Source organism: Hemicordylus capensis, chromosome 17, assembly GCF_027244095.1.
Source record: "Hemicordylus capensis ecotype Gifberg chromosome 17, rHemCap1.1.pri, whole genome shotgun sequence".
NCBI classification, from domain to species: Eukaryota; Metazoa; Chordata; class Lepidosauria; order Squamata; family Cordylidae; genus Hemicordylus; species Hemicordylus capensis.
Genome location: NC_069673.1, coordinates 4,378,507 through 4,405,795, shown reverse-complemented (window position 1 = coordinate 4,405,795; position 27,289 = coordinate 4,378,507). Strand labels below are relative to the sequence as shown.

The 27,289-nt window shown below is 47.2% G+C and overlaps 2 protein-coding genes and 1 long non-coding RNA gene across 7 annotated transcripts; 2 read left to right on the top strand and 1 right to left on the bottom strand.

Annotated features, from left to right (window-relative positions):
• The first annotated feature begins 489 nt into the window (after nucleotides 1-489).
• On the top strand, nucleotides 490-7,260 carry LOC128339045 (uncharacterized). The gene is made up of 4 exons (XM_053282513.1): nucleotides 490-496; nucleotides 2,226-2,750; nucleotides 4,008-4,187; nucleotides 5,724-7,260. Exons 1-4 carry the CDS (start codon nucleotides 490-492, stop codon nucleotides 7,139-7,141), a joined length of 2,130 nt encoding a protein of 709 aa, XP_053138488.1. The 3' UTR covers nucleotides 7,142-7,260.
• An 87-nt stretch (nucleotides 7,261-7,347) lies between these two features.
• On the top strand, nucleotides 7,348-24,539 carry LOC128338974 (uncharacterized). Of its 5 annotated transcripts, XM_053282301.1 has the most exons (11): nucleotides 7,348-10,248; nucleotides 11,135-11,257; nucleotides 12,140-12,994; nucleotides 14,376-14,936; nucleotides 16,245-17,144; nucleotides 18,666-19,695; nucleotides 19,788-19,887; nucleotides 19,970-20,068; nucleotides 20,193-20,272; nucleotides 22,941-23,060; nucleotides 24,166-24,539. In XM_053282301.1, the coding sequence occupies exons 1-6, from the start codon at nucleotides 10,215-10,217 to the stop codon at nucleotides 19,469-19,471; spliced, it is 3,279 nt and encodes a 1,092-aa protein (XP_053138276.1). In that variant the 5' UTR covers nucleotides 7,348-10,214; the 3' UTR covers nucleotides 19,472-19,695; nucleotides 19,788-19,887; nucleotides 19,970-20,068; nucleotides 20,193-20,272; nucleotides 22,941-23,060; nucleotides 24,166-24,539. The 5 variants fall into 5 exon arrangements, with proteins under 5 accessions (XP_053138276.1, XP_053138275.1, XP_053138277.1 ...); XM_053282300.1 differs by having other exon boundaries at nucleotides 19,788-20,068; XM_053282302.1 differs by having other exon boundaries at nucleotides 18,666-19,840.
• Nucleotides 23,230-26,561, bottom strand: LOC128338976 (uncharacterized). The gene is made up of 2 exons (XR_008312787.1): nucleotides 25,712-26,561; nucleotides 23,230-23,718 (listed from the first exon to the last, which is right to left on the bottom strand). It is a non-coding gene; the product is annotated as an uncharacterized LOC128338976 (long non-coding RNA).
• Nucleotides 26,562-27,289: the final 728 nt, after the last annotated feature.

The following is a 27,289-nucleotide window of genomic DNA, read 5'->3' as shown; positions in this document are numbered from 1 at the left end:
CCTAAGAATAACAAAAATGCCTGGCCTAGGCGTACTATAGTTGAGATTAATCTATGCAAAGGACCTTTAAAAAAAAAAGGCAGAAAAGTTCAGCACTCTCTTTGCCTGAAGCCAGACAAAATTCTGTTTATTGGACTCATATGTTTGACATCTCCAGCTGGTTGTATTTGAAGGTGAGTGGGTGTCTGGGAAGCAGAACATCTTTCTTGACTTGACCCTGGGGAATGATTAACATATTTACTGCTAATGGAATAGCTTCATGGTGTGTATCTATGGAGATGCTGCTATCAAACCCGCATGTGACTGCACTTGCAGCCCACCTTGATGGCGGGAGGGTAATCCCCCCACAGAAGCAGAGGAACCAACAGGTTCTGACTTGTCTCTGAGGGCATCCACTTTAATACCAGTCGTCTCTGCTGCCAAGCTGTTAGTGTTCCCAAAGAAGCCCAAAGCGAGGACTGCGTTCTGCAGGAAAAGACGCTGCCCAACATGAAATGTAAGTTGTGGGATCTTAACTACATCTAAGAGATTGTGCTATCGAGAAGAAAGTGTGGAAGGATCTGTGTTCAAATAATCCACTGGGGATTGGCAAGAATCCCCAGGTGGGGCTAGATGGATTATTTGAGTGATTTTGTTGATGATTGCGAGAGAGAGAGAGAGAGAGAGTGTGTGTGTGTGTGTGTGTGTGTGTGTGTGTGTGTGTGTGTGTGTGTGTGTGACCTTAATAACATAGATACAGTAGAGCATAAGAAATCAGTTATGTTTAACCAGTTATAAAACAGGCTAAAATCGCAATTAAAATAACCAGTTTAAAAAATGGAAGTTAAGAGTTATTAATGAAAAGCTTAAATATTAAGAAACCTACCAGATAAAAGCAGAGAAAGAGTGCCAAGCTTCTGTACTGGGAATATAAGCCTGGAGTATCCTTGATAGGAACCTAGGAAGCTGCCTTATGCTGAGTCAGACCTTTGGTCCATCTAGCTCAGTATCGTCTACCCAGACTGGCAGTGACTTTTCCAAGGCGGCAGGCCCTATCTCAGCCCTATCTGGAGATGCTGCCAGGGAGGGAACTTGGAATCTTCTGCATGCAAGCAGGCAGATGCTCTTCCCAGAGCGACCCCATCCCCTAAGGGGACTCTCTTACAGTGCTGACACATGCAGTTTCCCATTCAAATGCAAACTAGGGCTAATCCTGCTTAGCAAAGGGGACAATTCATGCCTGCTACCACAAGACCAGCTCTTAGCTTGGCCCTCCTGGACCTTTTGCTCGGATACATCTGTACTCTTCTTTATCTCCCTATCACTCACATCAAGAATAACCTCTCAAAAACAGAATATAATCATTGTAACTTGGACATAAACTGGTCCCAAACACGGTACACTTATATTTCTGATTCCAAAAGTTCCTCGTATTGTCTGTTCCCCCAAAACATTTGCCTGATGTTTCCCCTCCCAATTGTATGTGCTTCTTGGCCATCCTCTTCCTTTGCAGCCCTTGACGGTTGTTGGTTCATTGACTTGAAAGAAAAAAATTGCTGCGTGGTGACATTCGGAGTGGCTGAGGAGAAAATGAAAACCATAAAACATCAGTCCCCAACCACAGCCCACTGGACCAACCCACTTCTCAGGAAGCACTAACAATCAGAAGCACAGTCATATTTCTTTCCCCCCTCCTTATGCAAGGCTTCATGGCACTTTAAATGGGCAACTTTGGGTGTTGAGTTCTTTCTTGTAATTGCACCTTGTTGCAACCTTAATCCAAGAAGATGTAGTGGATTATTGCATGGGTGTTGAACCAGTGGTATGTCCATTCTCTATGTATTGAAATAACACCACCCCCCTCTCTCTCTCTCTCTCCTTGACATAGCCATCTTTGGACTTGCTTTGATTTGGACGTCAATAAAGCTTTCGAGGTCTCAGTGTGTCCTTGAAAAGGAGTATTTCTGCTCTTCTATTCCAAATGGTGAGTTGGATGGCTTTAAAAGGGGCTTAGACAAATTAATGGTGGGCAGGTCTATCAACGGCTGCTAGTCGGGTGGCTATAGGCCACCTCCAGCCTCAGAGGCCAGATGTCTCTAAATACCAGCTGCAGGGAAACAGCAGCAGGAGAGAGGGCATGCCCTCAGTTCTTGCCTATGGGCTTCTCAGAGGGTGGGCCATTGGACAGGATGGACCTGATCCAACAGGGCTGCTCTTGTGATGTTCTTCTAAATTCTCCCTTCTAGGTTTTCCGGAAGGGCTGACCTCTCTCTTGTTTGTCGTCACCAACCTTGGGGTTATCAACTCAACTGTCTTCAGTAGCCCCAGTTTGGCATCAGTCACCAGTCTGGCATTAGCCAACAGTGGCATCCAAAGAATTGAACCCGGAGCTTTCCACGCTTTCCAAAGCCTCACCAAACTCAGCCTGTACCAGAACAGTCTTACCAATGTGATGGCTTCTTGGCTTCCCAACCCTGGTTATTTAGAAAACCTGACAGTGGCTCAGAATCTCATCCCAGAAATAGGACGAAACATGTTTTCCGGCTTCTCCAACCTGACAACACTTAATTTAGCCCACAATCGAATCCGTCGGATTGCCAGTGGGAGTTTTAAGGACCTGTCCAAGCTAACGTTTGTGGACTTATCTGGCAACAACTTAACTACTTTAACCAGAAATGTGTTCATTGGGCTGATGCCCTCGGTCCTTAAGCTTGGGAACAATCCATGGCATTGTTCCTGTGACATGTGGGATTTTGGATTATTTCTTCAAGGTATATGGACTGATGAAAGTATCCATTTTAATTCCAGGATTATGGAATGGGTAACCTGCAGGTTATGTATGCAGATTCTATTTATAGGGTGGTCATCCGTGGGCTTAGAGACTTCTCGGAGTATCTCATCCTCACATTACCAAATTCTCCCCATCCGCAAGTTCTCTGCTTGAGAAGGGGACATTTCAGATAAGCTTCAGTGATTCTATAGATCGACCTTTAAAGTTTTTAATCATTTCCTAATTCAATAAAAATAAAAATACTCCACTGAGAGCAGAGGTTCCCAACATGTTTAAACACGTCTATCTCTTCTGTCACAAATCTTCAGCTCGGGTACCCCACAGAGGGAGAGTTGTTTGTGTCTGTCTGTCGAATCCCATTGGAATTAATAGGACAAATAAACTTGTCCCATTAATTTTGATAAGACTGCTCATGAGTAACAACGTCTGGAAGTCAGCCAGTGACTGAAATAGCCTGTCTCATAACTGTAACATTTAAGTAATGCACACACACAAATTTAAGTAACGCTTCCCAACACTGGGAAAATTTTTGAATCGGAAAATATAAAAAAATAAATTCAGAAAATAATAAGTGTTACAGTTACAGAGCTTTGCTACTCCAGTCACTGGCTGACATCTACACTGTTACTCATAAGCAGTCATATTAATAGGACAGGTTTACTTGTCCTATTATTTACCATGGGAGTAAAGTAAAATTATGCTGTCGAGTCAATGTCGACTCCTGGCGCCCACAGAGCCCTGTGGTTGTCTTTGGTAGAATACAGGAGGGGTTGACCATTGCCTCCTCCCACACAGTATGAGATGATGCCTTTCAGCATCTGCCTAGATTGCTGCTGCCCAATAGAGGTGTTTGGGGATTCGAATTGACAACCTCTTGCTCCCTAGGCAAGTTACTTCCCCGCTGCGTTTTGAAGCCTGCCAATCAGGCTGATGGGGAGGAGTCAGGTGAGTTTCATTATGCAGCCAGCCAATCGGGACGGAGGAGGAGTGTCTTTGCCCTCCTCCTTCCCCTTCTGCAGTAGACACATCGCTGAGGATGCGTCGGCTTCAAGCTGCATTGATCCTCAAAAGGAGAACCAATAGTGCACCTGCAGTGTGGGGAGACGGAGTACCCCCAGGAGCCCTTCAAGTACCCCCTGATGTTAACTTGTAGAGTATACAAGTAGATCCAAGCACCATAGACTTTACTGCTCTAGGCGTCCAATACGTCCACTTCACGTTCTGTCTGTTTCCCCAGAGCTGATCAATGCATCTCTGCTAGAAGATGCGGATTCCGTGGTATGCCGCAGTCCCGCAAGCCTGGAAGGAACGCACGTTTGGAACATTTCCGACTTCAACTGCCTGCCGGTCTTCCCGTCTTCAGCCGGCGGGAGTGGTTTCCGTAAAGTGGGATTGCCTGTATTGCTAGCATGTCTAGGTACTGTATATTCCACGATGTCGTTTCATGCATGGCAATAGAGCTCTACTTATGTCCTTATATTTAAGGTGGGCATCTTATAATGTTACCACACGCGTTCCTACTTTTCAGTCATATTTGGTGGTGGTCTCTCTGGGTCTGAGTTGATAGAGCGTGGCGTTGTATGTTCACCTGTAAACATCTGCAGCAGGAGTGCCTTGCTAGGTAGGCGAGGGGTGTGTGTATATATATATTCATAATGGGGATGCTTATGCCTGGAAGAAGACTTTAGGGTGAGCCCATTCCCAGCAGGGAAAGTTCCAAGACCCTACCTTATTCATTTCATTTCATTTATGTCCTGCTTCTCCTCTGAGGAGCTCAGAGCAATGTACATGCTTATTTTTATCCTCACAACAACCCTGTGAGGTAGGTTACCTTAATAGCATCCAGTTGAGTGGGTCGGCCACGTTCCCTCCATCTTCGACCCTAGACTCTGGTTGGGCAAGTTCTAAGATCTGATGTAAATTTTCCTCTCCTGAAAATTGTATGTCTTTATTTCACTTACCAAATGCCCATTCAAAAATGGCTCAGGGCAGATCACAATAAAATATAAAACTTATTTTTAAAAAACACCGAATCCTCTTAAATACTATTAAAAGCCAAGCTGAACAAGTAGATCTTTATGGCTCTCTTGAAGGTCTCCAGGGATGATAAACCTCTTACTCCCACAGAGAACACATTTCACAGCCTAGGCACAGGTACTACTATGAATATTTCTATACCACTCTTCAACCAAAGTTCTCAAAGCGGTTTACGGGTATCGGGATCAAACTGCAAAGTGACTTCCTAGGACCCTATGAGTAACATAGGGTACCCGGGAACCCCGACAACCACCTCACACAGACAGATGGATATACAATGGGTATATATATTAAAAAGGATATGGATGCAGTAACAAAGAGAAACTCTCACCATAAGCCCAAGCAACACCGGGTACTTAAAGCTAAGATGGTTGTCTGTCCCCAACAGGTTCACAATCTAAAAAGAAACTTAAGGTCGACACCAGCAACAGCCACTGGAAGGATGCTGTGCTGGGGTTGGATAGGGCCAGCTGCTCTCTCCCTGCTAGAAGAAAATAGAAGAGAATCATCCCTTTAACACCACTTTAACAAGTGGTGTTAAATCAAGACTTTAACAAGTGTCTTTGCTCAGTTGGTAGGGAGCTACTGAGAAGGCCTGATCCCAAGTCACCACAAAACGGAGGTCCTTCTCTGGATGCCACCATCTTTGAAATACATTGAAATACCTTCAGGCAGGGCACAGAAACACTTGAATTTTCTGCTTCCCCATTTAAAAGAGAAAATCAATAGCATACTCACATCCTGTGCATGGTGTTCTTTTCTCTTCTCTCTCTTTTTTAAAAACTTCATTTTGGCACACAAATTTGATTCTGTGCATTTTCGCAATTGGGCATGCATTTTTGCTCTCTCAGTCTTAAGACTGAATGTGTCTTGTCTAACTTCCTTGGTCTAATTTTTCTTTTCTTTTTCTTGGCAGTGTTCATTTCCTTCATTTTATTCCTGTTGATCTGGGCCTTGAAACGAGATAAACAAGTTCAACCAGACAAAGCAGCTACTAGGTCAACCAGCAACGTGAAAGCAAGTAGCCATGTTGACTCCTTGGCTGATTCCAGACACTTGGGTGAAAAGTTCCAAACGGTGGAGGTGGGCGTGTCTCCACACACCGGGCTGCTAAAAGTTCGGGCGAAATCGGCTGCCGCCATTTTGCTGCGGAAAGAGTTCCATCCGGGACGACAGCTCACCCATCTAGCGGATGCAAACCAGGAACATCTGACGACAACAGTGTCATTAAATAACCAACACTACGTAGCAAGTGAACACTTGTGTAATGTTACGCAGCTGTGGTATTATCAGAAACTGGAAGACGGGAAGGGAAAGGACTTTCCAAGTTCATTTTTGGCTGAAGTCGAGGTAGAAACATCAGTGACCAAAGCCACTTCCGAAGCAACAAAGCAAATAATTCAGGACCACCGGATTTCGGAAGCACCCAAGAATGAACATATAGCCCACAACGAAACTGAAAATACGGAGCCATTCTTGTATTTAAGTGTTACTACAACCAATGAAGAACTGACTGATGCTGAACCCAAAAAAGACATGACCACGAAAGCCGACAGAAGCCATCTTGTCTCACTGAAGCGAGCTCTGACGTGGCCTTATGGGAGAAGTACTGTGGATCAGAAATCAGCTGTCTTAAGTATTAGGGAATCTTTCTTGGCACAATTCTTCTTGCCCATGCTAGGTGAGCCGCGGCATGTTTCGAACTCGGAACATGATGAACAGCAGCTGTATATGCGCCCCAGAAAAGAGTTTCGGATATATGACAGTGATGGATCTGAATTAAACGAAGAGGGAAAGCTAACCAAAGAAACGGATCCTCCAGATAAGAGAGAATCGGATGCATGTCAGTCAATGAGTGTTGATAAATTGGAATTTGCTAAGCAACCGGAAAGGCAGAATGAGCTACAGGAATGCTCCAGAAAGGATGATCATGACAACAGAGCTGAATTAAATGCAGAGGGAGAAGCAACCAATCAAGCAGAGCTTCCATTCCAGCAAGAATTGAATGTAGAAGTTACTCCAAGACATTCCCATGCTCCACAGTCCAGAATTAAAGCGGTGAAATGCCCTACAGGGGTGAAAAAGAAAAATGTGCCCAAATCAGTATCTTCTCGGTCAGGAGGCCACCATGAATCCGATCCATCTCCACTGCCGTCGGATGACATCAATCCAAGAAGTCCTCCGTGTGGCAACGTCTTCCCAGAAAGTAGCAATCATAACTACATCAATCTCTTGTATGAAGTTGTGGAGAATCGTGGGAGGTGGACCAGAGAGAGATGGAAACAGACTCATCGAATCGGTGCCATGAACCCGCCCTTGACAAAATCCAAGTAGATTGTGTTGGACTCCAGTTTAATATTGCATATCCTAGCTTGTGTTGCCTGAACATTTTCATTGCTTTTAAACCACCAACCAACCAGGACTTACAGATAAGTATAGCAAACATGGATATAACATGAAATGAGAATGTTGATATTTTCCTTTTTTCATGTTTCTATATGTGGGGGGAACAAAGGATTAACCGATGAGGTCGATCGAAGTTGGTTGTCTTCTGTGTAGGCACAGGATATTTCAGAACTAGCCATGTGCTATCCCTCATAATGCCATTCTAGAATGTCTTGGGCATATTCTGAAGTCACGTTCTGAAGGTGAGAGGTCCTGTGTTGAGCACCTTTAATGCCGCTTCCGTGAGATTTCTTATGACGCGGTCTTTTGCCTTCTGGGAGATTCAAATTTTCATCACTCCTCCAAAACTATCCTTTGGCATGGATAGTGATCTTTGGTCGGCTTTGATGTAAAGCAGAGTTGTTGAGATAAGTTGTGGGGCATAGCCACCTGCCCCCTTGATATGTTAGGCTTCATGACTACACACCACTGGCATTGATGGTGTTATGACCTTCGGGTAGTCATGACTAACTTTTCTCATTGATGTTAGTCATGACTAATTGAAGGTCCCATGAATTCCACCCAATTTATCATCTTCTAACCGAGGGTAATATGTGAAGGAGAGCTGGTTCTGGGGTAGGAAGCATGAATTGTCCCATTTACTAAGCAGGGTCTGCCCTGGTTTGCATTTGCATGGGTGACTGCGTGTGAACACTCTCTGCTGTAAGATATTCCCCTTAAGGGATGGGGCCATAGCTTAGAGGTAGAGCACCTGCTTGCATGCAGAAGGTCCCAGGTTCAGTCCTTGGCAGCATCTCCAGATAAGGAAACGACTCCTGCCTAAAACCTTGGAGAGCTGCTGCCAGTCTGTGTGGATGAAAATCTTTTGTTAATTTTTGCACGTGATATTGTCCGTTATACAATTGACCTGTGCTGGAGCGGATTAACTGTGTAGCTAGATAGGAACATAGGAAGCTGCCTTATACGGAGTCAGACCCTTGGTCCACCTAGTTCAGTATTGCCTGCACTGACTGGCAGCAGCTCTCCAGAGTTTCAGGCAGGAGTCTCTCTCAGTCCTATTTGCAGATGCTGCCAGGGGTTGAACCTGGGACCTTCTGCATACAAAGCAGATGCTCTTCCCCTGAGCTATGGCCCCACCCCCAAGATATCCACATTAACTGCAAACCTCTTTGCAAATATTCTTCTGCAACAGTGACACTTGTTCTTAATTTGGTTTTGGGCCACAGTTGTGCGAGATATTGGACCGATTCTGCGTTCACACACACTCTTCTTAAAAAAATTCAGTTGATCTCCTAGATATCTGATTGTATCTGTCTTGATTCAACTGGAGTGTAATTACTTTGATTCGGATATAGTTTTAGGAGAACGAAGTTTTAACTTGTACTTGTTAAAACAAAGAAATGCCTATTAAAGTGTGCCTCCATTTTTATGGTCTGGTAGAAGAAAATCATTGTGTGTTAATACGGCAAGGAAGACGTAACTTGAATTACCAGCTTCTAACTTTAAAAATTGGTGTTGCAAATGAATGTGTTTTTCTCGTCATAAAGAGTTTCCCAAGGAATAAACTCTTTGTTGAATTAAAGCTTTCTAGGCTGTGTAAAAATGCATTGCCGCTTACGGGGTACCAAGTCATACCTTTTTAAAGTCGCATAGGACTGGGGATTTAATTGGAGGCCTGTTCACTGTAGCGGTGACTACAACAAATCTTTATATACCACGAAAGTTCTCAAAGTGAAAGATAAGTAATACATAAGACGCTTCTCTGTCTCAAAAGGGATTGCTTTGCTTATTTCTCACATTTTTAGACTGTTCCACATAGAGTTTCTGGGCGGTTTACAAATTACAACACAACAACACTTAACATCTTAAATCATAAAAAACACATTAGAGTATCCATCAGTGAAAATTTAAAGCATTATAAAACTCAGAGCCTGATAAAAGAGGTGTGTTTTCAGAAGTCTTTTAAAAACAGCCAGAGAGGAGAGCTGGTCTTGTGGTAGCCAGCATGACTTGTCCCCTTAGCTAAGCAGGGTCCACCCTGGTTGCATATGAATGGGAGACTAGAAGTGTGAGCACTGGAAGAGATTCCCCCTCAGGGGATGGAGCCACTCTGGGAAGAGCATCTAGATCCCAAGTTCCCTCCCTGGCAGCATCTCCAAGATCGGGCTGAGAGAGATTCCTGCCTGCAACCTTGGAGAAGTCGCTGCAAGTCTGCCACCCTCTTCCTTAGCTTCTCACGGTCGCTCTACTCTCCTGTTCACGTGTAAAGCACTGAAGCACTATAAATCAGAAGTATGGCTCGGCAAGTAGTTCGCTTCTCTTTCTTCACTGGAAGATCCTGCAAGGCATGTGACATACAGAGCAGCAGTTTGCGTTGGACTAAAGCCAGGGAGAGCTGGGTTCAAATTCTTTCTCTACCGTGAAGCAGGGATGTGCAAAGTAATTCGACCAAATAGATTCGACCCGAATCTGCTTGCACAGGATGGGATTCGTTCGAATCATTTTGAATTTACCTGAACTTGAATCAAATTTGATTTGAATTCAATTTGAATTTGTCTGCATTCGAATCGGTTCAGATGAATCCCATTCTGTGCAAGAAGATTGGAGGCAGGCATAGTCTTTGCACATCCCTACTATGAAGCTCACTGAGTGACGTTGGGCGGTTTTTCTCTCCCACAAATACCCCTCTTCGTCTGGTTAGGAGAATCAAGGTTCTGGGGAAACAATGTGTCACTGTGAGCTGCTGGCAGGGAGTGCTCAAGTGAAAACCAATACATAAATAATAGATCAGGGGTATTTTTTTTTAAAAGATATTAATCTCCATGTATCTAACAGTTAGTGTGTTAGTTCTCTCATTCATTCAGGAAGTTTCTTCTTTCATCTTGGATCTCTACTGAGCCCTGAATGTGGCTGAGTGGCCACTTTGAACTATGATCTTCAGGAGACATAAATATCTGGGCGACAGACAGATTTCCTGGGTCAAGCAAAACTGAAGTTTGTCATGGCCATGCACAGGATGATTGGGAGGAAAAAATGTAAGTCGTTCCAGGGTGAGGTTTCCTGTTCTGTTGTCTTTAAATGCATACCTTTTAATATCGGGCAGCATCCAGTCTAGTTAGTCGGGACAAAGCATCACTGAAATCAATGAGACCAGTTTGTCATGACTAACTGAAGTCCCATTAATTTCCATGGGATTTAGTCATGAATAAGTGCGAAGAGGCCCCCTTTAAAGTGACAATTCTCGGCTCACTCTCCTATGACTTGCAGACCGTAGCCCTGCAACTTCTGGAAACAGAGCTGAGTAGTTAGCTGCAGCCACAAGAACAAGATCAGATATCAGAGTGGCTGAGCGGTGTTGAGTTAAACAGCATTATTATTATTTTTTAAATCCTGTGTCAGCTCTGCAAAGTTTATGTGAAACTTACGGATTGTATAATTGTTCTGCTCTTGCTTTCAGTGAGGTATGTTGGTTTAACTTTTTAATTGGTTTAGAAATGGTTTTGCATTGTTCCACTTTTTTTTTTACGTTGTTTTAAGCCGTTTGAAATGGTGTTTGTTTTTTTGCTTTTTATTTGTTGTGCACTGCCCAGAGCCTTTGGAAGGGGCGGTATAGAACTGTAATAAATAAATACATAATTCTTAGAGAGCGCCGCCTTCTATATCATCCCCATCGTTTGCTGAGGTCAACTGGAGAGGTCCGTCTCCAGTTACCACGGGTACGTCTGGTGGCAACTCGGAACTGGGCCTTTGGATGGGGCGGTATGGAGATGTAATAAATAATAATTACTCCCATCGTCCTCAGCCACAGTGGCCCATAGCCAGGGATTGTGGGAGTTGTAGGCCAACATCTGCAGGAGGGCCCACGTTGAGCAGGCCTGGTTTAACTCGCTTGTTTTCTCCCCCACCGCCCACCCCCAACAGGTATATTGGCGTTGGTTGGCTTGCTGCTTCTTTCAGCCGGATTGGTCTTGCCTTGTCCTCAGGTGTGCCAGCTCTGCTCTGTGTACGCAACGGAATGTGAGCAGATCTCGTCCCTCCCAGCAGGTGAGCGTGTCCACATTCATTCCTCTCTGCCATTGCCTTCCCCTCCCGTCTTGCTCCGTGCAACTTGGTCTCAGGGGATGCACCAACGTAGGCGTCACCAGTTCCCATCTTTCAGGGACAAAGAGCTCTTTGGTGGCTGTTGGGAAACCGCGGCCCCCGTTTGGTTTTCATCTTCCTTTTGGGGGGATGCCCGTAGGGCACTTTTGTGTCTTGGCATTCAGGAGCGTGCCCCAGCTTCCCTTCTCTCTGTCGTCCCTCCTAATTTTGTATCCAGCTAGTAAGTGTGAAAGCAGAACATTAATCTGGGCTGTCGCTTTAGTGCGAGAGCAACTGCTTTGCATGCGGAGGGTTCAGTCCCTGGCGGCATCTCCAGTCGGGCTGGGAAACTATTCTTGCCTGAAACCTTAGAGAGCTGCTGCCAGTCAGTGTAGACCAGGGGTTCCCAACAGGGGTTACTAATACCTCTTGGGGCACTTGAAGGGCTCCCAGGGGTTACTCGGAGCCTCCCAGCCTCCCAACACTGCATCCGCGGTGCTTATTTATAAGCAGCCTTCCTGAAATTAATGGGAGACGTTTACTTCATACAAGAGTAACTTCACCTTGATGTCAGTGGGAGTACTCATGAGTCACTTAGTTTGGCTATAAGCCAATAGCTGGAGTAGCCTGTCTCATAACGGTAGCATTGTGGGCCACTGTGTGCAACAGGAGGCTGGACCTTGGGCCTGATCCAGCAGGGCTGTTCTTATGTTCTTCATGTGGTCACCCACCCATATGCAAACCAGAGTACACCCTGCTTAGAAAAAAGGGTAATTCAGGCCTGCTGCTGCGAGATCAGCTTTCCTCCCTGTTCCGTTTCTAAATGTCTCCTTTCCCCATTTTCAGTTTTGGCCACTTTGCCAAGTTACACAGAGAAGATAGTCCTGCAGCACGGAAACCTCAGCGAGATCCCCCCTCTGTCCTTCCGGAAATTCCACAACCTCCATTTCTTGTCCCTCAACGGCTTCCTCATCACCTCCCTGTCGGACCTTGCCTTTTCCACCTTCCCCCTCAACAGCCTGAGAAGCCTGGATCTCAGCAACAACCAGTTGCTCAGCTGCATGATTCACCCCATGGCTTTCTCGGGTCTGCTGTTCCTCAGCAAGTTGACTCTAACCAACAACAGTCTAGACATCTTGAGGAGATCGTGGTTCTCTGAGATGCCAGTGCTCACCAAGCTGTTCCTCTCGGCCAACAAAATCCTGTACCTCCCTCCCAGAATGTTTGAAAACTTAACCAAGCTGAATGAGTTGGTGGTCTCTTCCAATCTTATCCAGTATCTGCCCATGGACACTTTTTATGGGCTGCCCTCGCTGACCAAGTTGGACTTATCCAGCAACAAAATCTTGTTCGTCAACCGTGAGGTCTTCCAGCCGTTGAGGGCACTCAAGTATCTCTTGCTGTTTCAGAATCGGTTGACCATTCTTCCCAGCCTTCCAGGGTCTGTGGCCTTCTTATTCCTCCACGGAAACCCCTGGGAATGCAGCTGCCAGATGGCGATGTCCATGGAGACGCTGTCGGCGAAAATCCAGACTCCTGACGGGGTGGTTTGCGACAGACCCCCCAGCCTTGCTGGACGCCAGGTGACGAGCGCCAGGCCTGACGGCTGCTCTCCTCCGTCGTCGTCGTCACCTTCGTCTTCGATGGCAAACGCTCCGCCACCTAAAGTGATGTACTTCACCTTGCTTTATGGCGTCATAGGTAAATTTTGGGAGCCGAGGAAGCTGTCTTATACCGAGTCCGGCCATTGGTCCGTCTAGCTCAGCATTGTCTACACCAGGGATTCTCAACGTGGGGTCCACAGTTGTTATTGGACTTCAGCTCCCATAATCCCCAGCCCCAGTGGCCTTTGGTTGGGGATTATGGGAGTTGAAGTCCAATAATATCTGGGGAGCCAACGTTGAGAATCCCTGGTCTACACCAGGGCACACCACTCAAAATGGCCCGATGGGACACAACCAACCACGATTTGGCATGTGGGGGCCAAGTCAGGTTTCAGTGCACTGAGAGCTGGTCTTGTGGTCGCAAGCATGACTTGTCCCCTTAGCTAAGCAGGGTCCACCCCAGTTGCATATGAATGGGAGACTAGAAGTGTGAGCACTGGAAGATATTCCCCTTTGGTGATGGAGCTGCTCTGGGAAGAGCATCTAGGTTCTAAGTTTCCTCCCTGGCAGCATCTCCAGATAGGGCTGAGAGAGACTCCTGCCTGCAACCATGAAGAAGCCGCTGCCAGTCTGTGTAGACAATACTGAGCTAGATGGACCAAGGGTCTGACTCAGTATATGGCAGCTGCCTATGTATGTTAAAAACAATGAGTAAAAACATGAATGAAAGCAGTTATTTGTTACTTATGGATCTTTCCCCCCTGTCAAGGGACCCACAATTTTAACTAAAGATAGTGGCCATCAGATAGGCCCTGTCCCAGCTCAATCAGTGGGGCCCCTGGAACGCATGCCAGCCCCAAACAAATGCCAAGTCCTCTCCTCTCCCTAGATCATTGTTGCTTCCAGGCTGCCATCCTAGAGTTCTTCATGGCTCTGCTGTTGCTGCAGGATATTCCTACCTGTGGGCCCTCAAAAAAAGGCCCTGTGGGCCGGATCCAGCCCCCGGACATACAGGCCTGGTCTACACAGACCGGCAGCCGCGCTGACAATGAGGAAGGCTCGGCTGTTGTGCACGCAGGACGTGGCCTTCTCTGTGGCTACTCCCAGTCTCTGGAATGCTCTCCCAGTGGCTATTCGCTCTTTGGTCTCCATCATACTTCTTAGAAAGCACGTGAAATCTTGGCTTTTTACCCAGGCTTCTCTATGATTGTCTCCACTGCTGCTGCTTTGCATTTCGTAGGGTTATATTGTGCTTGTATCTTAAATCTTTTTTGTCAGTTTTTATATTCTAGCTTAATATTTTAATGGTGCAACTTTTATAGTCCTGAGTTAATTCTTCTGTGTGAACCACCTTGAGATCGTTCTAATGAAAGGCGGGATACACATTTAACAATAAATAAATTTCAGAGGGATGAAAACTATATGAAAGGCAATAAGTAAAAACCCAACACTTGCTTCTCTCCTCTCCCCGTGTGCAGGTGGAGTCTTCATCGGCTTGATCGTGTGTCTGATTTGCTGCTGTTGTGTACCAAAATGCATGAACGGCATACGCAGCAAGAGTCGGAAGAAGGACAAGCCGAGCTTTGTGAGTGAGTGGACCGGAGCGTTCTCGGGAGAAATGAGGCCTGCCAGTACAGACTCTCAGATCCTTTACAGCTTTCCGGTGGTTGAGAATTCCGCCTTGGCTTTTGAAGCGGGCAGCGTCCCAAGAGAGACCAGCGCGGGCCACTTCGGCTCCAGGATCTACAAGGCCGAGCAGGCGAGAGCCACAGCCCAGAGGCCGCTGGTTGCCCTGTTGTCGGTGGACAAGACCACGGGCAAAGCCTTTGTGCGTCTCTGTGAGAGAGGAGACGAGAGGTGGTACGCCACCCTGGACCAGCCACGCTCCCAAATACAGGAAGAAAGTACCCAGAGGTTGGGTGTAGTCTCTGGGGGTGCTGGTGCCTATGGTATGCCGGAGCAAAGTTTTGCCAGAGGAGAGCATTGCTTCTGTGGTTGTCGAGAAGCAACCTCAGATCCGGTGAAAAGGATGCCGTGTGGTAAGTGATAGACTAGATAGATTAGACTAGACCAGATAGACTAGACTAGATAAAGACTAGATCTAGACTGGACTAGACTAGATCTAGACTGGACTAGACTAGATCTAGACTGGACTAGATAAACTTTATTACAGTCTTTGACCAGTGCTCATGTGGTAAGTGGAAAACAGAGCAAAGGGCCATGCACACAAACGATACACGAAGGACATAATTGCAGCCCTGCTGCTAGTCCAGCATCCTGTTTCCCACAGTGGCCCACCAGATGCCTCTGGGAAGCCCACAGGCAAGAGGTGTGGGCCTGCTCTCTCTCTAGCTGTTACCCCCCTTTCTTGCACATCGTCAGCTTGTAAGCGGCTTCCTTTCCTCATGATCTCCCGGTTTGGTTTGCCTTCGTACCTCAGGCCTTAACTGAGTCCGCCTGGGAAAAGCGAAGCAGCAGTTAATTAGAAGGCCAGAAGGAACTCGCAGTGCTTCCGCCAGAGAAGGGATCCTCCACAAGAGAGCAGGCAAACGAGTGATCTAATTAGCTTGCAGGCACAGTTCAAAGTTCCGGTAATTACTCTGTCAAGTCCCAGTGGACCGATCTGCTCTATCCATAAGGCCGGATGCAGACTGTGAGAAACCGTGGTCAGGTTGGAGGAGAGTGAAGGTCATCGGGGGGGATGTCTCAGGAGGATAGGGAGGGAGGGGTGGATTCGTGGAGGACTCGGTAGAAGGCAGTGGTCTCTGTGGCCTTGGTTCCTTTCTGATGGGTTTCCTGGGAGACGCTGGCCGGATGCTGTGTGAACCAGGGTGCTAAGCTGAGTCCTGCTGGATCAGTCCCGAGGCCAATCTAGTCTGGCATCCTGCTTCCTACAGTGGCCTTGTGGTAGCAAGCATGACTGGTCCCCTTTGCTAAGCAGGCCCCCCCGGTTTGCATTTGGATGGGAGACTACTGGAAGGTATTCCCCTTCAGGGATGGGGATGTTGGTTCAGCACTGTTGAGATTTCATAGTAGCTTTTGTATCTGTAAAACTTCTAAAAGCTTTTAAAACACCCTTGCAAATGTGGCCGCAGCAGGCCTGGTGGTCAGGGCACAAGCACACACCGAAAGAGGAAAACCTTGCAATGTTCTCGCCTCTTTTCCATCTCTCGGGGTTTAGACCTTGTCAAAAACTACAGTGAGCATTTGTACCCCCCAGATGGTACCGCCAAATATACCCCTAGATGTAAGGTCTAAAACACTTTTTGGGATGCCTTCTCTGTCTTTAATGCAGGCTGTGTTCTCTCTCTCTCTCTCTCTCTCTCTCTCTCTCTCTCTGTACGCAGTCCTGGGAAAGTGTCTTGACACCTCCTTAGCTGGGCAGAGAAGACCTCCAGCTAGGCTTCACAGTGTTCAGCTGCCCCAAACGTTGGTCCACATCGATATTCCCGATGGAAGAGCGATCAAGATTAAGAGAGACGGGGCCTTGGTTTGTGACAGCTCATCCAGCAGGAGCGGTTTCCACGTCGGCGCCTCCCACGGCCGGCCGAGGCACAGGCTGCCGTCCGGAAACCCAGCTCTTCGCGACGAGGCCCGGTTTTCGTCTTCTAGATGCGTATCGGAGACCAGACTGTGGCGAGAAAGCTCTGCGGAGAGGAGACGGCCGAAGTGTACAGTCAGAAGTAGAGATCAGAAGTACGATCAGAAGAGACGGCCGAAGCGTACGTTCCGAAGTCGGGAGTCGCTTCGGAAGACGGAGATTTATGCTAAAGACTACGCCCCGCTGCTGCACGAAGGCAACAGAAAACCGAAGAAAGGAGCGTTGCATGACCATCATCCTGTTCTCACCCCTGACAGGGGTTCCAGTTCTTCCTCTGCCACCAGCTCCAGCCTCTGCGGCATCTGCGCTCCGAGGAATCCTTGTATTAAAATGCTCTCTGTCGCGCACCGATCTCTGAAAAGAGAGAGCCCTTCCCAACTCAGAGGCAACGCTGCTCGAGAGAGAAGTGTGGGTCTTGAACGAAGCAAGGTTGGGCATCGGCCACAGGAAGAGGACCTTGCCTTGACAAGGGATGCTTCCATTGTGGAGAGATCCTGGAGGTGCCAGCGATGTGGCTTTGAGGAGTCCCATTCGTGCACAACAGCGCAGAGGGCGTTCGCGCAGCGGAAGGCTGGTCCTACGGCTTCTGAAATGCAAGCAGATGCTGCCTCCCAATGGGGCTACTCCGATACAGTTCATCGGAAAGGTAACATTTAATTCTCATTCAGTAAAACAAAATATTGAGGTAGCTTTTCCCAGCTCAGAGATGTTTTTGGATACCAGGAATTCGTCCCACTGTATGGGGCACTAGTCAGACCTCATCTGAACTCGTACTAGTCCAGTTCGGGGTGAGGAGGGCTGAAGCCGAGTGATGCATACGAGAAAACCAAGTGATGCATTCTGGAAACCAAGTGCTGCATACGAGAAATATTTATATACCGTTTTCCAACACAGAGTCCCCAAAGTGGTTTACATACATATAAATAAATTAAATGGCTCCCTGTCTCCAAAGGGCTCGCAATTTTATGCATGTGTTTTAAAATCTTTTTAGTTAGATCCGTTTTAGGTTTTTTTTAGCTTAATATTTTGTGTCATTTTTATAGTCTTGTGCTAATTTTTCTAGGCGGACCACCTTAGGATTGTTTGAATGAAAGGCAGCATGCAAATTGAACAAAACATAAACAAAAATCTAAACAAGGAACATAAGGTAGACATCAGCAACAGCCATTGGAGGGATGCTTTGTTCTGGGGATGGATAGGGTCCGTTGCGCTCCGCCTGCAAACTAGAGGAGCATCTGCACTTTAAAAAGTGGCCTCTTTGCTTTGTTCTTTGAGGACTGGTTGCATTTGCTGGGTATGTGTTGATAGCCATCTTCAAATATCTGAAGGGCTGTCCCAAAGGAGGAGGGACAAACGTGTTCTCTGAAGGCAGGATCAGAGCCAGTGGGTGGAAACGTGAAGGAAGCAGATTCAGGCTAGCCATTCATTCATTCATTCATTCGATTTCTATACCGCCCTTCCAAAGTTCCTAACGGGTAAGAGCTGTAAGTGGAACCGTCTGCCTTGCGCAGCGGTACGAATAAGACCGATATTGATATACCGCTCCCAACGAAAGTTCCCAAAGCAGTTTACATAGATATAAATATAGAAGTAGAAATAAAACGCGTTCCCCCCTCGAGGCTCTCGCACAAAGGCTGGATGGCTCCCGGAATGCCACAGGATTGCCGTAGCAATTCCCTGCACCCAGCCAGGGGTTGGACAGGAAGATCTTTTTCCTCCCTTCCAGCCTTTAAAACCTTATTATAGACATTTCTTTTCTGCCAGGTGTTTGCATATAAAGATATAAAATGAAATCTCGGATGCTGTTCTTGTTTTGTACCCTGCCCTGAGCCTGTGGATTGGGCGGCATATTAAATCTTTCAATAAATAAATCGCCAGGGTCCCTTCCTCGCCTCAAATTCTATGCTTAAACCTCTGGACGCAAAGCACGTGGCCCTACCATTAAGCTGTGGCCTTGCCTCTAATGCAGGCCTGCTCAACCTAGCTCCCCCCTCCCCAGCTGTTTTTGGACTGCAACTCCCATAATCCCCAGCCACAGTGGCCAATAGCCAGGGATTATGGGAAGTGTAGGCCAACATCTGCAGGAGGGCCAAAGTTGAGCAGCCCTGCTCTAATGCAAACCACCTAACTGTCCCGGATCAGACCCTTCATGTTTTGCACCTTGTAGGGCGCAAAGCAGCCGTTAACGTCTTCGGCCTCCACCAGAATGCCGAGAAGTCGCTCTTGGAAGGATTGCCGAAATCTAGCTGTCCGTCAGCCCCGCCACCTCCCTTTGGAGTCCCTCATCCTGGGCAGACTGAAGATGACCAAGAAGCCGCTTACGAATATCCTTCGCTGCTGGAGAATGCAACGGCCACCTCGGAAGCCAAGCGCTTGCTTCGAGGGACGGGCGCGGGCTTCCCACTTAGTGGGCACACCCCTACGAAATTGATTCTAAAGGAGCAGGAGGGGGCGGTGAAAGTCATGAAGACCATGACTGCCGTTGATCATGCGGTGGACGCATTCCCCCAAGAGTGTGGGAGCGCTGGACGCTTGGCTGAAGATCTCCTGGCTGCAGGCGTGCCTTTGGGGATGGTCGCCTGTGACGTTGGTGAGCCTTTCGTGGAAGGCCTAGCCGAATGGGTGAGCGTGTCTCCGGATGTCACGCCTTTGGGTTCCGGCCACGATGTTTCTAGCGGCCTGCCCTTGGGGTTGGAGGACAACCCGTTGCTGCTGGAGCCTCCTATTTCTGGCCAGAGCAGCAGCAGACTTTCTTTCTCGGGCGTGGGATACGAAGAGGTGGCAGCCATCACGTCCAGCTGCCCTTTGGTTCAGGAAATGTGCCAGATCCATTTCCCGCTGCCGGTTGAAGAGGAAAAAGCAAGCCAGCTGGAGGAGGAAGAGGAGGAGGAGAATGCCATGGCGGTCCTGTTTGTAGGGGAAAGGACTGTGTGCTCGACACACAGCGGGTTGTCGGAATGTGCGGCAGATTGAGCATAGGGGCACTTGTTTCCCAGCCAGCCAGCCAGCTTCGGTTCAGTCTGCTCTTTGCTTTTCCCTTCTGCTTGAATAAATGCTTTCTGGAGGCTGAAAAGGTTTCATTCTTGTCCCTTAACGGCACTGGGTCTTAGAAAAGCAAACCCTCTCTCCCCACTTGGCATTCCCTTGGCTCAAACGGCGCAGCAACCCATCCTTAAAACGAGTTGGTGACACTAACTGTAAGTATCCTAACACAGTAGGAACTCTCATGACGGGGCCAGATGACTTATTTATGCCTTTTTTTAAAATCCCACTTCCTGTTTTCCATGAGTCGGGAGCCCTGGGAAACTTCAGTGAAGAGACGGGAGCCTTGGGAAAACCTCAGTAAGTGCTTCGTCAGCCTGCTGGATTGGTTTTTGCTGCCACTGCATGTGAGTTTATTTATTAAAATTATTTATTAAAACATTTTTCTACTGCCCAAAATTTACGTCTCTGGGCGGTTTTTCTGTTAAGACAGAAAAAGGTGGAGATTTGGTGGAAAACACAGGAAGGGAACAGTTTGGCAGTGGCGATTTAAAGCGATTTCCCCAAAGGATGTTTCCAGACTCCCAGGTGAGTGAGTGAGTGAGAATCCTCAAAGGGCGTCATTGAGACTAGCTTCAGCCTGTTGTTGCATGCGGCTTTTTGATTGGAATGTTTGAAATAACTGGCATTGATACTTCCTGCACATGTCTAGATCTGGGAGTGACTCAGTGCTGTGGCGACGTGTGTCATGAGGCCCTCGACTACTTCACCGGTTTCCTGGGACGTCAGCAGGTAAATACTATTTACTACGTGGTACCTTTCTATGGTGGGTGTACATCCCTTGGTTATGTTCTATAGAGGGCGAGAGACTTAATCTCAGATGTCTGGTTGGGTTTTCCCTGCAAGAAGGGTTACAGAGGCCACTGCCTCCGGCGGAGTCTGACCACTGGTCCACCTAGCTCAGCATTGCCTGCTCTGACTGGCAGCAACTTTCCATGTTTCCAGATGGGGGCCTTTCCCAGCCTTACCTGGATATGGCGGGAATTGAACCTGGGACGTTCTGCATGCAGAGCATGTCTTCTGAGCTGTGGGTGCTTCGGAGGAACATGTGAAGCTGTCTTGAGTCAGACCCATGGTCTGTTTCTACAGTTAATTGTCTACTCAGACTGGCAGCAGCACTCCAGGGATCTTTCCCAACCCCACCGGGAGATGCTGCCAGGGATGGAACCTGGGACCTCTGCAGGGGTGGAGCATCTGCTTTGCATGCAGAAGGTCCCAGGTTCCATCATAGGAAGCTGCCATATACTGAGTCAGACTATTGGTCCATCTAGCTCAGGATTGTCTTCACAGACTGGCAGCGGCTTCTCCAAGGTTGCAGGCAGGAGTCTCTCTCAGCCCTATCTTGGAGATGCTGCCAGGGAGGGAACTTGGAACCCCTTGCTCTTCCTAGAGCAGCTCCATCCCCTCAGGGGAAGATCTTTCAGTGCTCACACATCAAGTCTCCCTTTTGTATGCAAACTAGGGCAGACCCTGCTTAGCTAAGGGGACAAGTCAGGCTTGCGACCACAGGACCAGCTCTCATCCATGGCAGCATCTCCAGGTGGGGCTGGATTTATCTGCCTGGAGAGCCTCTTCAAGTCCATTGACCAGTGGTTGGACTTTGCAGAAGCAAGCTTCACGAGTCTTTTCGCTGGAGTGTGAAAACTAGATGCTGGTAGCTTAGCAAACGAACCTCCCTGTTTGTTCCACCTAGCTGAGTACTGCCCACACAGTTCCTCAGTACTTGCGGTGCCCGGCTGTCCTCTAATGGAGAGGAGAGCTGGTCTTGTGGCAGCAAGCATGACTTGTCCCCTTAGCTAAGCAGGGTCCACCCTGGTTGCATATGAAGAAGAGACTAAAAGTGTGAGCACTGGAAGAGATTCCCCTTCTTAGGGGATGGAGCCACTCTGGGAAGAGCATCTAGGCTCCAAGTTCCCTCCCTGGCAGCATCTCCAAGATAGGGCTGAGAGAGATTCCTGCCTGCAACCTCGGAGAAGCCGCTGCCAGTCTGTGAAGACAATCCTGAGCTAGATGGACCAAGGGTCTGACTCAGTATATGGCAGCTTCCTGTGTTCCTATGTGATAAGTTATCATTTTGTTACATGGTTATCGTCCCCAAATATTGTGGTAGGCGGCTGAACACTTCTGCTAACTGGCCGCCAGGCTGATGGTTTTCCTGTAGCTAGACATGAGCCCAGCCTGCCCTGTGGCTTCCTTTCTCAAGTAAATCCTAGCTAGTTTCAGCTTAATTGTGCCGTGGCCCTGTTAGCAAAGGGGGCAATTTATGCTTGATTCCACAAGATCACCTCACCCCACCTCACCGGGGAGCTCAGCTTAGCATCCCTGCTCTCCCTGCCCTCGCAAGAATCCTGTAAGGTAGATTAGATGGAATGACTGGTCCAAGATCACTCAGTGAGTTTGATGGCTGCGTGAGGATTTGAACCTGGGTCTCCCCAGTCTGCATTTGACAGTCTAACCAGTACACCACTGGGGTGCCTTTTTCTACAGCGGCTTCTCCTAAGAGTTTGTTTTAAAAGCCAGATTGCAGCAACCCCTACCTTTCTTGGTGGCTCCCTGAAATACATTTTTACCCCCGAAGGAAAATGTGTATGATCTTGAAATGACAGTTCAAAACTTTAAAAAGTAGTTGGATCAAGATTGCTTTATTGCTGTTCAGATTCTCATTTCATTTTCTTTCGGGGGGGGGAGAACCCCCACCACTGCCTTTACTGCTTTAAATTTTTTTAGAACCAAGAGTAGCAATAAGATCTCCAGATATATGTGGCAACTGATTTCCTGTAGATACAATTGCTTTGTAAAGCGAACGAATTGGTCGCAAAGTAAAATGGACATGCAAATGTAACCAAGATGTGTTTTCTCACCAGGATGCGTTGTATGTCAATATTTTCCCTCTTATGAACTGACAGAGGCAAGACATTTACAAACACATTTATCTTACATACATCTGCAGTTCTAAAGATATAGAAACATTAAACATTTTGTTTGCAGCAGCCAGCCAACCATAGCGAAATACTTCTTTTAACTCTACCTTGGGATCTAAAATTCCATGGCAGAAATAACCCATGTTAAAGGCATAAAATGAGGCTTATGCAGCCTAGTTTTGTACTGAGAAAATGAAATGGGAAGGTAGCACTAAATGCTAGTGGACTTCCTTTGCATTCTGGTGCACTGGCAATCGACCTTGTTTCAAGATGCTATTTCACCAAGTGCGGGGCGGGGGATGAATTTGACTTTTGTAGCTGGTCCCATTGAATGAGAAATGAGCCCAGTTAAGTGGCCTGTGTTCTCGTGTGATGAGAATACAATAATTGCTTAGAAGCCGAGGGATGGATTAGTAACTTGGCACTGAAGCACTTTATTCCTTTCTCATGTGGCTGAAAATTATTCTGTCTGTCTACAGGGAAAACGCTAGGCAGCCTTCCTGTAATCCATGAACCAGCTGAGGTGGCCAGTACCATCTGGGCAGAGGAATGACATAGTAGCTTTTGCCAAGATCTGTGCCTCTAGAGATGGAAAAGAGGTGAGGGCATTGTAAGATGTTTCGGCTTCCAGTCTGTTCTCCCGTCGGGTCTGCAGTGCCCACTTTTGCAACTGTGTTTTAGAAGCTTTTAAAAACTTTTAAGTAGTCTGAAATTGTATTGATGAAGTCAGAGGGATGTCCTCCAAAGATTACTCCAGGGAGAGAATGCCACAATCTAGCATCTTTATTGAGGTTATAGACCAGCATAAAATACATGGGATGGTTACATAGTGCAAAGCATAATGCTGAAAGATAGCTGACAGGTCTTAAGGAAACTTTAAAAAGTACTGACATGCATAAAAGGGCAGAAAATAGCCTTAAAAGGCCCACCAGACTTAAAGGAATAAAAGGCATAAACAAGGATAAAAGGCACAAAAGGTGTATTTGCATAAAAGCCCAACAAATACAGCGAGACGGTATAATAACTATATATAAAAAGCGCAAAGCTATAGCACAAAAAGTGGGAGGAGCAAAAGTCTTTCAGATGGTAGAGAATATCACAGTACGTGTGTAAACACACACCACTGTAAGTGCAGCAAGGCTGTCTCCGATTGTCCATCTCTAGGGGCTTAGACGTTGCCAAAGATCACTCTTGAGTCTTCGTTGCCCCAAAGTGGCACCGGTGGCCAAAATGTGTGGGCCTGGTGGGCAGCTATCCCTAGAAGCAAGTTGGGGCAGAAAGAGGACAAAGCTGTGGTCAATACTCGTTCCATCTCATTAGGAGTTGATACTGAAATAAACGGAGGTGGGCACTGCCTGACCAATGGCTGGAATTAAGTCCGAGTACTTTGCTGTTTTTTCATCAGGCCTATTCTTCCCATAGACCAGGTCTGCTCAACTTTGGCCCTACTGCAGATGTTGGCCTACAATTCCCGTAACCCCTGGCTGTTGGCCACTGTGGGTGAGGATTATGGGAGTTGTAGTCCAAAAGCAGCTGGGGGGGGCTAAGTTAAGCTGGCCTGCCGTAGACTCTTCTTTTTTCAGAAAGCTTGAATGTATTGGCCCACTTCTAATGCCAAGGTAGTCTTAGCAGTGAATCAGGAATAAGTGGGAAATCCAGGGTTTAAATAAATCAAGTTTTTAAACATGTGTGTCATCTTTTCAGATGTGCCCTTGTGGAGCAGGAGAGATTGGGACGGTTCTCTGTGGTGTTCTCGGTCGTGCCATTTTTCATCATCTATGCAATACATTAATTCTGCCCCATTAAAGAATCTCCCTGGCTGAACTGATGAATTTTATATTTTGGATCTTTTAGCATGTAAAGATAGTAAAAAGTCAATTTAAGTCAGTGGAGCCAATTTCTGTATTTGAGGCTCCAGATCATGTCAAGCAGTTATAGGTTTTTTTCAAAGGAATGTATTCAGGAAAATTGTTAAATTACTTGGGCTGCTGTACCTATTGTAGTTTTGTGAAGTGTGTATGTGTCTATTTTCCTTTTCCTGGTCTTAGACTGACTGAAATAAAGATGCTGTTGTGCAACCTGTTGTGATGTTTTGGGCAACTGGTCAAATGTCTGTATTCTAAATACAGCAGGTGTCTTCTGGCAGATTTGAAAGGGGCAATGGGGCGAAGGGTCAATGGGGCAAAGTGTGTAGTGGTTAGAGTGCTGGACTAGGACCAGAGAGACCCGAGTTCAAATCCCCATTCAGCCATGATACTAGCTGGGTGACTCTGGGCCAGTCACTTCTCTCTCAGCCTAACCTACTTCACAGGTAGTTGTGAAAGAGAAACCTCAGTATGTAGCACACCGCTCTGGGCTCCTTGGAGGAAGAGCAGGATATAAATGTAAAAATAAAAATAAAAAAAATAATGGGGCAAAGGGTCAATGGGGCAAAGGGTCAATGGGGCAAAGGGTCAATGGGGCAAAGGGTCAATGGGGCAAAGGGTCAATGGGGCAAAGGGTCAATGGGGCAAAGGGTCAATGGGGCAAAGGGTCAATGGGGCAAAGGGTCAATGGGGCAAAGGGTCAATGGGGCAAAGGGTCAATGGGGCAAAGGGTCAATGGGGCAAAGGGTCAATGGGGCAAAGGGTCAATGGGGCAAAGGGTCAATGGGGCAAAGGGTCAATGGGGCAAAGGGTCAATGGGGCAAAGGGTCAATGGGGCAAAGGGTCAATGGGGGGGTGTAGCAAGGTTGGAGTGGGCCTAGAGACCAGATTTTAAAATGGGGCCCCCTCTCAAAGTCCAGGCCCCCTGCACCCCCCAGGCCCCCAAGGATTTAAGTCTGATATTTCAAAATAGGTATGCTGCCTAAAAATACCTAGAAGTATGCTGCCTAGAGGCGGGGAGAAAAGGAGTTCTTTGCAGCTGGCCTGCTGCTTAGATTGCCGGCCAGGAGGACAAGCAGGAGAGAGGGTGAACAGGGCAAGTGGCTGAGGGGACCTGGGGCTGGGCAGGGGGCAATGGGGAGTCATGTGAGGTGTCTCTGGGAAGCCCCCCAAGGCAGTGGGGGCCCCCAAGCAGCCGCCTCCCCTTGCCTAATAGTAGTTACGGCCCTGAGGTGTATTCTGGCAGATTTGAAATACACCAGAATACAGTAGATGTGTTCTGGCAGATTTGAAATACACCAGAATACAGTAGGTGTGTTCTGGCAGATTTGAAATACACTGGAATACACTAGAGACGCTGCCTCAAACCCCGGAGCAAGACTTACCTTTAAGGTGGCAGCTGCAGTCCAGCAGCTGAGCAGAAACGCCACATCTCCTAAGTTCCCCCGTTGACTCTCCAGTTACCTGACCGAGGTGGTCCAGTGGGCTGACTCTGTAGAAGGCAAACACACACACACACACTCTCCATAAAAGCACAAACGTGTCTGTCCATAACCCCGCAGGGTCAGGTGCTCAGCAATCTTCTTCAGAAGTGGCCCCCAACCAAGGCCCCGATGCTGAAGGCAGTGGTCCCATTGGGGTCTGACTCTGTATAAGGGTCTATCACTTTTCTTGTCTATCACTGAATATACTTGAATATAGAGTAGCATTTGCCAATCAATGCTAGAAATGTAGACCCATGGATCTCCGCTCAATAGCCAGGATTTCTGGGGGCCGGAGCACCTGGCCCTGGGGTGGGAAATCTTGATTTGGGGGGGGGCTCGTGACCCTTGTCTGTGGGGAAGGGGGGTTAGGTTGTGCAAAGAGATTGACTTTGCTCTCTAGACCAGGATCTGGGATTCCGAGCATGCACTCAGGATACCACACACACGCACCACAAGCCCGTCTCTGGACCCCGGCCAGAAATCCCTTTCATTTCAGCAAAGTGTTCCAACAGTTATGTAAAGAGAAACGACAGACATGCTTGAAATGAACCTGAAAGAGGGAAATCCTGGAGAGGAGTCCATTTAATCTGCTTCCCAACTTGCATTTGTTTGGGGGATTTTCAGTACCGTAATTTAAAAAAAGACGTCACCATTTGGCAACTGAGGGCTACTTCACTTTCGGTAACTCCTCCACACTGGAAGCCGTTGAAGACGTGACCGAAACCAACCCCAAGGCTCACCACCATGGTCCCCCCCCCCCGTTTCTATCTGTTCACAGTGCACAACAATCTGGCCAAAGGGTAAATCCATAAACAATAAGAATACCAGGAAGATTTTCCTCACGGTTGCTAAACACATCTTCAGCTATCCAGCCAATGAACTGTCAACAGCATGAGACTCTCCCAAGTTTTGGTGGGGGAGGATGGGGACATTTTGCATGGACCAAACATCTGGCAGACCAAAAAAAATGGTTAAAAATATATAAGCAACAGGAATCGCAAGTACATTTCCTAGCGGTTACTTACCTCTTCCTCAGCTAGCAAGGAGGTCAACGTCCAAGATGATGGGACCCTTGAAATATGCTGATTATGGTGGAGAAATTTGGGAAATATTTCCATTTTCAATGTTTAATAGACAAAATAATGACTTTTTTTTTTTAAAAAAAAGTGGGGGATATGAAAATCAAATGGATTTCCCTAGGGGCTGCTAAACATATTCTCAGCTATCAGGCAAGTGAAACAACAAGATGATGGGAGGGACTGTCCGAAGGGGCTGATTTTGGTGGAGAAAAAGAGGCAATTTTTGCATTGGTCAAACGTGGCAGACAAAAAATACGGCTTAAAAATATAAGGCATATGAATAGCAAGTCAATTTCCCTGGGAGTTGTGAAACTCCTCCTCACTCATCAGGCAGCATGATGGGTCCCTCCCAAGTGGCTTATTTTGATCAACAAAAAAACCCGAACAGGGCATTTTTTCA